The sequence below is a fragment of the Teleopsis dalmanni genome, chromosome 2, assembly GCF_002237135.1.
Source record: "Teleopsis dalmanni isolate 2A chromosome 2, ASM223713v2, whole genome shotgun sequence".
Taxonomy (NCBI): domain Eukaryota; kingdom Metazoa; phylum Arthropoda; class Insecta; order Diptera; family Diopsidae; genus Teleopsis; species Teleopsis dalmanni.
Window position 1 is genome coordinate 67199333 of NC_051847.1, and position 15037 is coordinate 67214369.

The window sequence follows — 15037 nt, forward strand, 5'->3', positions numbered from 1 at the left end:
TTTTTATATGTATATAAGCGTTTTAAAATAAAACTCAAAGAATAATAATTAAATTTGCTTTTTATTATAGTTTTCAAAAACAATTATTATTATGCGCCTTTTACTTTTCCCTTTTAAATATCTGTGTCATTGGAAGGGACAATGGTACAACATGACCTTTGAGATCTACTGCGTTCTATTCAAAATTTCTATGTTTTATCAAATATTTGCTATAATTCTCATTAAACAATAATACACCATAACCTATGAGAACTATTATGGAGATTAAAAGTTATATGCTTAGGCGTTACTCGAATTATTTGAAAGTGCATAGCACTAAAGCTAACAGAGAGAATGACGAATACGAATGAATCAATTTTGAGTCATTTTAATTAAGAATTTAATTATCTATATCATTAGAGTGGATATATGTACATCGCGACCTAAGAGATGTATTGTAAAATATCTATATACTTTGTAGACCATTAGCTGTTCTATTTATAGAGACAATGGTACACCACAACTTATTGTATACTATTTGCTGTTCTGTTTACTTCTTCTTCTAGGCGAACAACACTAAACGAATAGCACTAAAACTAAAACAGAAAGATGTATGACTAAATTTATGTCACGCTGATAAAGAATTCAATTATCTGTATCATTAGAAAGGACAAAGAAATCAATTGCTGTAAATAAAATATATATATATATAATTTATTCACTATTCTATTTACTTTATTAAGAAGAATAACACTAAAAGAATAACACTAAAGCATACTGCACTAAAGCAAACCACACTAAAATAAACTCCACTAAATCGATTACATAGAAAGACGTTTATCTTTAGTCCTCAGCGTACTGCACTAAAGCGAGATGCACTAAAGCGAGATGCATTAAAGCGAACAGCACTAAAATAAACTCCACTAAATCGAATACATAAAAATACGGCTATAACTAAATCATTTCCTAAGTCACATTGATAAGGAATTTATATGTATGTATTATTTAAAGGGGACAAAGAAATCAATTGTGGTAAATAAAATATTTATATAATTTATTCATTGTTCTATTTACTTTATAAAGGCGAACAACACTAAAAGAACAACACTAGAGCGTACTGCACTAAAAGAACAACACTAGAGCGTACTGCACTAAAGCGAACCACACTAAAACAACTCCACTAAATCGAATACATAGAAAGATGGCTGTAACTAAATCAATCCTAAGTTAAGAATTTATATATCTGTATCTTTACAGGGGACAAAGAAATCAATTGTAGTAAATAATATATTTATATAATTTATTCATTGTTCTTTTTACTTTATCAAGGCGAACAACACTAAAAGAACAACACTAGAACATACTGCACTAAAACAAACTGCACTAAGTCGAATTCATAGAATACATAGAAAACTAAATCAATTCAAAATCACACTGATAAGGAATTTATAAATCTGTATCAATGATACAATGGGACAACGGTACACCATAATCTTTAAGATCTATCGCACCCAAAATAAATATTTATATACTTTAAAGAAAAACACCTTAAAAAACTCTATTATACTCATTTCCCACAATGTGTGTAAAGTGTGTAAAAATATGTAAATTTAATTTATGAAAACCTTTTGTAAAATGTAGTCAGTCAGTCTCATGTGCGACCATAAAAATTTACTTTGTATCGAAAGTTCAAAATTACAAAACCCAAAATTCACCTCCACTTATCAGACTTCGTTCTTGTGTGGAAACACTCAAGTCCGCAAGTCTTTGTTTGCGTCTACGCTGCGCTTATGCAATGAACACAAATGCAACAGCTTCTTGTACTCTCACTGCTGCCATACGACCATACGGCGATACGGCGATGCCTTTAAACTCGACCTTGACATTGATATGTTTATGTGCGCGTTGATAACGAAACTACCCCCAACACAAGCCAATAATACATAAATACAAAAAATATATATAACAGAATAGATACATTTTAATTTTTTCAATAAACCTCACAACAAATTAAATGTTTTTTATAATTATTAAAAAATTAAATTAAATAAAAAAAACTATATTATTAAAAAAATTATTGTTAAAAAAAAATTAATATTAAATATAATTAATATTATAATATAATTATTATTATTAATATAAAAAAATAACACTAATATAAAAAAAATAATACTAATATAAAAAAACATAATGCTAATATAAAAAAAATTGTTACTAATATAAAAAAAATAATACGAATATAAAAAAAAATTAATATTATTAAAATATTAATATTATTATAAATAAAATAATTAATATTTGCTTTAAATTCACTTACCGCCAGTCAGAACAATTTTATAAACACGTTTCTTTTCCGAATTGTTCATTTTGTTTAACTTTAGGCCGGGCCTTGGATTCAGTTTCGGTGAATTTGATTTCTCCATTTGTTCTTGTTTATTGTTAACTTCAATTGCTTCCTGTTGTTGTTTTACACTATTTGAAATTTTATCACCGCCATTCGCAGACCCGTGCTGCTCCATCTCTGCACTCTTTAAAACTAAACAAATGCCCACGTACGAAAAATTCTACTACGGGTATTCGCTTTAACAGCTGATTTATCCTTTAAGCACAAACACCGAACAGCCAACAGCCAAACAGCCACAAACCAACAACTAAACCAAGAGCACTTCAAGCGCTAATAAAGCGTTAGAAGAGAGCGTGGCAGGGGTTTGTTTTTTAATTGATAGATTCGCCTCAACGTGCTTTTCGTTTCGACGGTTGAATGAATATTTTAAGGTTAGGAGGAGCTAAATTTGCTTCATTCTTGTGTATCCCAAAATTTTGTATAACTTAAATCAAATCAACAGCGCGTCGCCTCAAACACTTTTCTCCACACAATACAATTATCGAAGAACACAATATATATTTTAATTTTTTTTAATTTGATTAATATAACAACACTTCTTCATACACAAAAACAAATAAATTTATTCATATTTTTACACATACGATGAGAACGAATTAAGAACACCACCACAACACCGAGCAAATAATTTAGAAAAAAAAAATAAACAATTAAACAGCCTTTAAGAGCTTTTTAATATCAAAGTTTTTTTAACTGTTGTGAGCACATTTTTCAAATAAAGTCTTTTCAGGATATTCTAATTTCAGAAAATTTCTTAAATAATCGCACGACATCGGCTAACAAATTTGCACACCACCGCTAGAATAAAACTGTCCGTTCAAGCCATAGAATGAACACCTCAGCTTTCCTAAAAATATTTACCATTTATATAATTTTTTTTTTGAAGCATGCGGTCTAGAAGTGCTTTCGCTCTTTAGTGTTGGAAAACGAATTTCTTGCAGTTCTTGACTTAAATGTCTTATTTTCGTTGACTCATTTTTTTTTCGTTAAAATCTGTATCGTTTGATTGTATTATAACATATGTAATGTTAATGCCGAATATCTTAGATGCAAAATAAACTGAAATAAATTTAAATTGAATATTATAACTGTTTGTTTAAAAAATTTGTTTGACAAGTTATGCAGTGAGTTAGTTATAATTACGTCAAATTTAAAATTATTATTATTTTCAATATAAATCAGAAATTTATGAATAAATATATGTTTCCACTACCTTTACTAATGAAATTTGTATAATACCATGTTTCCACTGTTTACTTATTAAGTTACTTAAGTAACTTTAATATTCTGTCGTTTCCATCAGCATAAGTTACTTATTGAATGTGAAAGAACTTTTATGTGTCAGGAAGTTCTGTAAAAGTTTTAAGAGCGCTTTTCTTTATTTGCATTTCAATTGTAAGCAGATGATATTTAATTGTGTATTGTTAGCAAAAATTTATTAATTGATCCTTGAAAACGCAGAAAATCCAAACAATTTAAATTATAATGTTTGTGAAGTTGTTCACAACGTGATCAAAGCAATAGGTATATACAGAAAACAATTCGGAATGCTTCGGATAAAGTTAATATGTTAATTAATAAAAACAACAAATAGCATTATTTTAATATTAATATTTATTATGATTTAATTTATGAAAACAATAAACTTTATTAAATAGTTACTAATACGTACTACCTTTTGCCTTTAACCTTTTGAATTAAAAAATTTAAATTAAATATTTTGTATGAAATTATAAAAAAAAACTACCTTATATGAAAAATATATTTTTTATTTTCATATTTAAAAATGTCAGGCACGCCAGTATGAGTTATATTTTATTTTCAAAAATAAGAGTTATTCTTGATTTTTATATATTTAAAGCAAAAATAACAGTTATTTGTGCGTTTTAAAATAAAAAGCACATAATAATAATTATTTTTATGAATATAATGTAAATTTAGTTATTTTTTAAATTTTATATATAAAAAGCATGCTCATATATAAAAAGCATGCATAATATTTAGGATGAAAGTTGTTATAAAGGTAAATATATACTTAACAGTTTCGAAAACTTTTTGCTGCTGTTTTTTTCTTCAAAATTTTTGAAATAACTATTATTTTCGATCCCTTATTTTATGGGTTACTTATGATATGATAAAATGGCTACTTGCACTTTTATGGTACAATCGACGTAAGCCATTAACATATTTATTGCCAATACAATGAACTTTTTTATCAGACTTCGTTGTTCAACACTGCCAATTTTGTTAAAGAGAATATTTTCATAAAATGAATATCGAATCAGCTGTTTGTGCTCAAATATAAACAAAATTTAATAATTGCAATCATTGCAAAAAAAAAAGAATAATATTTAGTGAAACTGTTCAAATTTTTTATTATAACTTAAATTTATAAATTGAACTGCTTTTTTAAAAATTCTTTGATGTACTTTATTTTTCCCAAAAAAAAATACTGAATTTTGATGCTAAAATGAATTGCAGGTTATTTACTTTCATTGTATGCAATATATGCTTCGCATATATAGATTTTTTAATTTTTTTACTAATAGATTCTTTAAAAATACTTTCATTTTAGGCGCAACAAAATATACGTCCAGAAGCAGTTCATCAAATCAGCGACCAAATATCGTCCATCAGTTGAGGTTAGATTTAGTTGGAGTGGCTGACTTACATACCAAAATCCACTTAATCACAAATTATGTACCGTTGTTTTACCACGGATCTGTAAATTCGGGACACTATTGCTCAAAATGTTTAAATATAAGATATGAATTACTCTTAGCAATGCGCCGGTTGATTCTAATATACATAACCCTCTACCCAAAAATTACGGGGAATGCCGAATGAAAACTCCGTTATCTAATAAGGACGTTTATTTACCTACCAACTTGCGTAGTGCTTGAAACATACTGTTTAAGGACCCGCTTAACGAAGCAACAAGCTGCCATATAGAGGCGTTAAAGGAATTGTGGAAAAATTTAGTTTATAACACTACGAAACTTTTAACTAAGATTTTAACATTGATGGTCGACTGTTTAAGGTGTGTTGTATCTGGATAGTATACCAAGAAGGTATAAATATTTGAATTACTAAAATTCTTGTTAATTATATTCATATATTTTAGATAAAAACTGATCGCTGTTTTCAAAGTTATATTCGCCAGCAATCACCTAATCATGTAAGCAGCACATATTTCTGTCAGCAGCCGAAGTACACACTTGCTTATATCGTTTGCAGCACTCAATGATATCGATATTGTCAGCAAATCGACTAATTAATAATTAAAAATCTAAAATATTTTGTTATGACAATGAACATCTGCTTTACACATAATGGTTCCAAAAACGGCCAGGTCTTCGTCCCGGAGTCACTCGTCGCCAGCGACGACCAAATGCCCTCAACACCTCCCAAAGGAACTTCAGTAACAGGTGACAAGAACAAAACATAATCACTTTAATATCGAAAACAAACAGATCAAAGAACACAAAAAGCAGGTAACATTACGATCACTAGTAACGTCGAAATTAAACAGATCACAAACTAAATGATTCTTTGTCTTAAAAGGTAATTAAAATTATTATTATAAATTTTCTTTTTAACAGAAAGTATTTTTACAGCATCTTCATGTAACGAGCTATTCTGTTTACCTGCTGTTATTGTTGTTGTAACTCGCTAGGACCTGAAAGCAGATAACATGAAAGATTGACAAGATGATCAACCCGGGTCCCGACGGATAAATCTGGCCATTTCAATGCGTTGGGTCCAAAGGTCAAGTAGACGGAGGTTTGTGTGTGCAGTAAGACAAGATAACAAATGCTCGACGTTATGACGGTAGAACTACAGTTTGGGCACAATTTAGGAATAGACGTGGTTAAGTTCACATGCGTAGATCTTTGGTTTACACAATAATTATTGGAGCAGTAAAGTTCTATATTGATAAAAATGGGCAGAACATTATATCAAATTCCCTATTTTTAATTATGAAGCGAAATATTGTAAAACGAATTATAAAGCATTAGATAGTTGATGCTTTAGATTGAAACAGATTATTGATTATTGATGTATCAATTTTGTTATTAAAAGAAAACATAATTTTTGGTTTAATAAGGTACGTAGTTTTTTAATTAAAAAAAAAATTTAAATTATCAATATTAATTTTCAGTACGAGTCTATCAGACCAAATCAAACCAGCTGTTTTATTTAAACGAAATATTTTGTTGTTGAGGTTGTTAATATAATTTAAGCTGGCGATATTTCACGGGAGTCGCTACCATAATACACAGTAGTTAGTGAAAATACATATATTTCCTGAAATATATCTTTCTTACATTGACATATAAGAAACAAAATCTTGAATAGTGTTTCTACACGTTGGATCATAATCAATTTAACTGTTAATGCGACTTTTTGTACGTTAATATATAACCGATTTTTGGGCTTAATACAACGATCATCTACATTACACTAAGAGTGTCAACTAGCGACTATACAATTAATTTATCAACAACAATATTAATAAGAATATCATCCGTATAATCAGCATTATACAAAACATAATCTACATAATGTGAAATATCTTCTACTATGTAATAGCTTATAAGCAGTATGTTATATAGAATATAAGTTTAGGATCATCCTAATAGAATAGTAGATAGTAGACTTGCATTTTGCTATAGACAACGAAATATGCAAAGATCATCTTTGTTCTTTTATGTTATTTTAAAATTATTTTTTTTTTGTTTGTTCTCTCAAAGTAATTAAGACTCATTCAATTGCTTGTATGAGGCTGTGCTCAGATTAAATAATTCATTAACTCTATTTCGTTTTGGACTTATATCCATATACTAGAAGCTATCCATAGGTTAGCGCTAAAATGCTTACTTTCCTTCTATACGATTTGGCTATAGTTGTAGCTATTCCCAATTGGATTGATTGATTGTTTCACTTGCAAAATACTAGAGATCAGAGATCGCATAAGAAGTTCGATTGTTCATAGGTTGAACTAACATATTTCTTCAGTTGTTGTACCTTTTCAGGATTCACAAATTTTTTGAACAGAGACAAATTACAAGTCTATTTCTGTATTTTTGATATAAGAACCTATACATACATTAAAAATTTTTATTTAACTAATTTTCATGTACATATTGTATATATATTTGGTTTTTTTTTGACTTGACCTGTGATTAAAATTATCTTTAGACACAATACATCTTAAATTTAGGAATATGTATAAAATAATATTGAATACGTTCCTTTACTTAAAGCAGATATTTTCTAAATAAATATATATCAATATGAAATAGACTTGTAGTAGTGTAAAATCTATATTCATATATAACTTAGTTATCAGTATGAAAATATTAAGCCGGTATACAGTCGATGTAAATTAAATAAATAAATAATGACTACTGTATAATAACAATTAGATTTAGCAGTTTTTATTTTTTATGTATTATAATGCAAATTTAATACTTATTGTTTGTATATTTTTAATACACTTTTGTAAGAAATAATTTTACATTTGAATAAGGTGCAATGCGATAATGAATCAAAATCTATTCTTATAAACGTATCTCATTATATGCAACTTTTTTATTGTTATTTGTATTATATTAATTTTTTCTTTTAATAGAAAGTTTGCTATAATCAATATATATGTAAGAACAAAGTCAAACATTCCAATACTACGTTAAAATATCATTAATTTGTTAGGTTGGATGTTAATGATATAATTTTACTTCATCACAAATCGCCTTATACTTTAACTATGTCACACCTAATACTTTAATTATCAAAATCGTGTTTAGTGAAATATATTATTTCATATATATCCCAGAGGCTCGCTTATAGAGAACTGATATCATAAAAACAGTTGACTTCCTTGAAAAGAGCATATACATACATAGTGCAAATAGTCTTATTGTGTGTTTACTAAGAGCAGATTAGGCTACAGTTAGTCACACAAGAAACTTAATCCCTTCCCCAATAACTAATATCGCAATTGTATGAATATGGAAAGAGCGTCACATACTCTTTGCCGATACTGAGTACACATCCCAATACTCTTATTTAATGCTTTTTAATGAACTTACATTAAGCAATTTCTATAGTTCCATAATTTTCAACCCAGAGGTGGCTGAGTGCTGGTTTTTAATATTATCACTATGATACGATTTGGTTACCCCTATTTTTTGATAGCCCATTAACGCTGTTGTGGAAAGTTGTAAAAATTAATTTGATTCATTATAATCAAAGCAGCTTTGTAAATTAAAATATAAAAGGAAAGAGGGTAAAATATTGGAATGTCTACTCTAGACCTAGGTCAACAGCTGTATAACGTAACCAAACATGAAATTATTATTTTAACCTCAGCTAAGCCAACTGATTTTAAATACAGTTTATATTGTCTGGATATTATAGTGACACTTTGACCTTTTACTAGGTCAAAGCATAAATATATATATATATATATAATAAATATATATACATGCTCGCAGAACCTGAATCACTTTTCTTAGTCATATTCGTTTTTCCTTCTAACGTATTCATTACTTAAAAGAACCACAGATTATTTATAGAATCGTGTACCTAAAAATTTATTACAGAATATTAAATCATTGTATAGGCTCTTACAAAAGTTTTATAGTAAGACGCTTTGATATTGTACTATGTCATATATATATATATATATATATATATATATATATAAGAAAAGTGATTCAGATTCAGATTAACATTGAACACTGAATTACATTTCTTACAAAAATGCTTCACTATTATTAAATTTGTTGATGTCTCATTAGGATTAAATTTAAATTAAGCAAAAATGTATCATTATATTCTCATATATAAACATATCTTACTAAAAGTTACTAGAATAAGTAAATATAGATATGGCCATAATTTTCAATAATAGTACACAATTCAAACCTTGTCTGAGAACTCTTAGGAAATCAGAGAATTAAACATGCAACGGTTCTAATAGAAAGACCTTCTCTAGCAAAAATTTATTTACTTTCTTTAACTTCTTTGCTGCTATTTCTATGGGTACTAGACCTTAAAATGACCATACATTTTGCTAACAACCTGCAAAATAGTCGTGTCTGTTGAAGTCTTTTAAATAAAAGATTGTTACAAAATGTACTCATAGAAATAGGATCTTTAATAGAAGTCTCTACTTTTTATTGCACAATCGCATAAAATCGTGTATGCTGAATATTTGAGTCCAAATTGACAGTCCCTTGAGTCTCTGGCACACACAAAACTGCAAAAAAACGCGAATCATAAACTCTATTGTATTTAAGATGAAAAACACTTGCCCTATGTATTATGATGTAATATAAAATGGAAAAATATCCTGCAATGTTGTAGTATCACCCTCGTTTTGAACGCTCGTGTACATTGAAACTACACGTATCGTAAAAATATGATGTTAAGAATAGATATCTCATAAATTTTCATCGAAAATAAACATGTGTAATTGCACTGTCCCTAATGTATTATGGTGAAATCTAATAAACGACAATGTGCAGTAGTGTATAGTACCACCCTTGTTTTGGACACTGGTATATACTCGAATTATATGTATCAGTAAATAAGATGTTTGCAATAGGTGTTTAAAAAACTTACACACAACAAACACATTTATAAATGCAAAAGTTTTTCAGTTAATATAACAAGTCACATAATGGGAGATTTGCCCTAGACTGGATATAAATTATTCGGCATCGTCTTTCTAACCTTATCTATATATTAATCTGTTAATAATCTATATAATTAACAAACCAAACGGGTTTGCAACTAATCACCTAATCTAATCCAACAAAAATCTATGTGATTAATAAATTAGATTAATAAAAAAATGGACCCTTTAGACGAAATGGATACTAAATACTTGAGATTGCAGTTCTTACCTAATTTAATACAAAAAAATCTATTGTATATATATATGGTTAATATTACAAATATCACAATGGTTTATTCTAACGGAATCGATCCTAAATTCTTGAGATGGACGTTTTAACCTAGCCTAACAAAAATCTATATACCTACCATATACGGGTTAATATAACAAATATTACATTAGATCATCCAACTTAAATAGATCCTAACTTCTTGAGCCTTCTGTCTCTCTCTCTCTCTCTCTCTTGCCACTTAATATAACCAAATACAACAAAAATTTATATATGTATATGAATATATATATACATATGTATGTACATTATTAAATTTTTTATTAAAACTATTGTCGTAAAATCACCCAAAAGCCAGTACTGCGGCCAGAAGAATCCTTTTGCTCCAAATTCCACTTTTTATTACACAAAGCCTTTTAAAGTTTTGTGTACAAAGTCCAGAACTAAAACTGGAGAAGATTTCTTCATGTGTTCTAGTGACAGAAATTCAAAATGTTTCCCCAAATTACCAGAAATATACGTATGTACATACATACATATGTACATAAAACAAAGTTTAGTGTTTTCTTCATCAACCCGAAATAACTTAATATTAACTGGTAGATTAAGAAATTGCTATAAAATCCTATATTAGTATTTAGTAACATAAAATCAATCAATTTGTTCTAATTTATTATTTGAGTTATCTAACAATTATCTAATTTAATGTTTTAATCTAGTTTTTCGGATACATATTGAAAAAAAAACCGGCTTCTCTAAAAAGTTGACTCGAACTGCTTGATATCCCAAACAACGCTAAGATTTTATACTTCAGTCATGATAAGATAACACTTCATAAAATTATTTTAATGGATCAGTGCACCTATAAAACTTCTTTAAAATCTAAAATATGAACTAATAAAAACTGAAGATTAATAGAGCATTCAAAATTAATAAGAAAAAAAGCCCGGCCAAATACAAGAGTGAAGACAGAAGCAGACCGAAGAGCAAAACTGGCCAAATCGCAAAGACTAAATGGTTTACGTGTTCCAATGTGTAAACTAAACTAACTGTTCATGGTCCGCCCAGAGCTTAATTGGTTTTAAACAGTAGTTTTACTTGTTTTGGGCATCACATCGCATTCATCTAAAAAACCTAACACCCACAATATTTTCATTTATGTATCCATTAAAATAATGAATATTAATTTTACATCGAAAACTTGTTTAAACGCTAAATTGCATCTCAAACTGGAAACTAATAAAAAAAGCAAACAGAAAAAAATATATATTTTTAAAAAAATATAAAATTAATTAAAAAAACAAAAACAAATCTGTATATATTTGTATTGTTATTGATTGATAGTTATTTTAATATCTGTAAGCAGCTTTGTACAAACGAACGCACATATGAAGACATACTTGTGTATTATCCATAAACCTACTCTAAACTCCATCCACACAAAACGAGAGCATGATTCATTTATGATTCAATCATACAAATGTATGTGTTTCTACATTTTGCTAGTGGTAGGAGTATTAGTGATGCTAAAATCAATATTATTTGGTATTCGATAGAATTGCATAGTTTCGTTAAATAAATGATGTTGCCATATTAATACTTGTATGCACAGAAATGTTGGTTTCAAAATGTATGGTTCGAATTGATATGTATAGTTTATTTATTTTATAAAATTCAGTATTTTTATTTATTTATTTACGCTGATTAAGGCTTATATGAATAATTTAAAGATATATAAAATAAAAAACATAATATTAATGGAATAACAAAACTTTAGTTTAAAATTTAAGAAAATTATTTTCAAACAATAATCCAAACCCTAGAACTACCATTGTCTCATTTAAGCGATTTTGCTCATTACAGCTACTGAGGAGAATGATTAACTGTACAAAAATCTTTCGTATAATGATATATTATTATCATATCATTATCAATAAAAACAGGTCATTTAAGGCGATAAATGTCGATTGCAACCCTTAAAAATAAATTTCCCGTAAAGGAAATTACCAATATTTAAATTATGTGTCATATGTTTGATATGTGATATGTAAACAAAGGAACTGAGGAAGTAACTATTAAATAAAATTTTTATTTTTATTAATTTCATATGTAATTGATATATAAAATGTATATAAATGCTTAAATACATCAATTATATATATAATTTATTTGTATCATATATTATTAAGTGAAGTTTATAAAAGCTTATGAAAGTTCTATCAGTTGTATAAATAAGCTCATTATTATGTGAACGTTTACTCATTAATATAAATGAGCAAATGCCTAAATGAGACAGTGTGAATGTATTATAATAATAGCTTAATTTACATTTACATTGAAATTTTTGTTAAATTTCTCCAAAGCTATGAGTAATAAATTTCTTTCGTTTATAAGTACATTTTTGCATTACACAGCTGCTTTCAGCTTAATTTCACGCAACTGTCAAATGTTTCCAACCCATAAACTAAATAATATCTTTATCAACTGTTCGGATTCTGTTCATTTTGAACATTGAACATCTAATTACATTAATTGGATTTAAGGCAGATAAGATTTTAAGAGTTTTGCTAAATATTATTGATCTAAACATTTTGATAAAGTTGATAAATTGTGCCATACATTTTGTATGACATATGTATATGAAAACTATATTATTGACACTTGCAATTGTTAATACAAATACAGTTAAACAGCTGACCATACAGTTCAACAATAATCTTAGTTTTCAAACAAATATATAAAAATTAAAATAAAACAAAATAATATTTCCAAAAAGACCATCTTCAGGGTACTGACCATGGACTATAATAGAAATATTGGCGGCAATAAAATATATGTTTTGAAATTCATTTAAAAAGTTGTATTATTTAAACAATTGACCAATTGTTATACCGTTCAAAAATATACATAATAATTATATATAACTAATATATACTCGAATATAATAAATAGGTCAATATGTATGATTATAATTATTCAAGTGGCAACACATTTTTCGTTGCCCACACAAAAGTAGCTTCGATAAAAATGATCGATCCGTTGGTTATTTTTTGCTTTTTGCTTTGAAAATATGACGAAACCGAGGTGTGGCCGCTTTGCGATGCTTAAACATTTTCATTCGTGATTTCTCCGTTGAGGTGTTCAGTTGTCTGGTTCTCGTGCTCTGAGAAAACTAAAAAAGTTATTTAATTTTTAAGTACAAAGTATTAAAAAAAGTAATTAATTCAATATGAGAGAAATTGTACATATTCAAGCCGGTCAATGTGGTAACCAAATTGGTGCAAAGTTCTGGGAAATTATTTCTGATGAACATGGTATCGATAGTACCGGTGCCTATCATGGCGACAGCGATTTGCAGTTAGAACGCATCAACGTGTACTACAATGAAGCGTCTGGTGGAAAATATGTGCCACGTGCCGTTTTGGTAGATTTGGAACCAGGCACTATGGATTCAGTGAGATCTGGTCCATATGGTCAATTATTTAGGCCAGATAATTTTGTTTTTGGTCAAAGTGGTGCCGGTAATAACTGGGCGAAAGGACATTACACAGAGGGTGCCGAACTCGTCGACTCTGTTTTGGATGTTGTACGAAAGGAAGCTGAATCATGCGATTGCCTGCAAGGTTTCCAATTGACACACTCACTTGGTGGTGGTACTGGCTCAGGTATGGGTACACTACTTATCTCAAAAATTCGCGAAGAATACCCCGACAGAATCATGAACACCTATTCAGTAGTACCATCACCAAAGGTGTCAGATACCGTTGTCGAACCATACAATGCCACTCTATCAGTTCATCAACTTGTAGAAAACACCGATGAGACCTACTGTATCGATAATGAAGCTTTATATGACATTTGCTTCCGCACATTGAAACTCACCACACCAACATATGGCGACTTGAACCATTTAGTATCATTAACAATGTCTGGTGTAACTACCTGCCTGCGTTTCCCTGGTCAACTGAATGCCGATTTAAGAAAATTGGCTGTAAACATGGTACCATTCCCACGTCTACATTTCTTCATGCCTGGCTTTGCACCATTGACATCAAGAGGTTCACAACAATACCGTGCATTGACTGTGCCAGAATTGACACAACAAATGTTCGATGCCAAGAACATGATGGCTGCCTGTGATCCACGTCATGGTCGTTACTTGACTGTTGCTGCTATCTTCCGTGGTCGCATGTCAATGAAGGAAGTCGACGAACAAATGCTCAACATTCAAAATAAGAACAGCTCATACTTCGTTGAATGGATTCCAAACAATGTCAAGACAGCCGTTTGCGACATACCACCAAGAGGTTTGAAAATGTCAGCCACCTTCATTGGTAACTCAACTGCCATCCAAGAACTCTTCAAGCGCATTTCTGAACAATTTACTGCTATGTTCCGTCGCAAGGCTTTCTTGCATTGGTACACTGGCGAGGGTATGGACGAAATGGAATTCACTGAAGCTGAAAGCAACATGAACGATTTGGTCTCTGAATATCAACAATACCAAGAAGCTACAGCTGATGAAGATGCTGAATTCGAAGAAGAGCAAGAGGCTGAAGTTGATGAAAACTAAGAACATCTCTAATTATAGAAAAAAAATAAAACAGAAACTGCTGAAATAAAATTATTTATTAACCTAAGTAAAAAGTGAATGAAATCAAATCTCTAAAAGGCATTGTTAATTCTTTTTTTTATTAACACAAAAAATAAAAAGTCAACTAATTTCGATTAAAATAAA

At 29.0% G+C, this 15037-nt stretch overlaps 1 protein-coding gene and 1 long non-coding RNA gene across 2 annotated transcripts in view; both read left to right on the forward strand.

Annotated features, from left to right (window-relative positions):
- LOC119678058 (tubulin beta-1 chain) overlaps positions 1-15037 on the forward strand; it is a 16524-nt gene extending 1487 nt beyond the window's left edge. The window contains exon 2 of the mRNA XM_038089705.1: positions 14770-15037. Within this exon, the coding sequence (XP_037945633.1) occupies positions 14770-14872 (103 nt within the window). The 3' untranslated portion in view covers positions 14873-15037. The remainder of the gene's footprint in view (positions 1-14769) is intronic.
- On the forward strand, positions 4781-7058 carry LOC119678059. Its single transcript, XR_005252308.1, has 5 exons — positions 4781-4864; positions 4959-5454; positions 5508-5947; positions 6001-6491; positions 6546-7058. It is a non-coding gene; the product is annotated as an uncharacterized LOC119678059 (long non-coding RNA).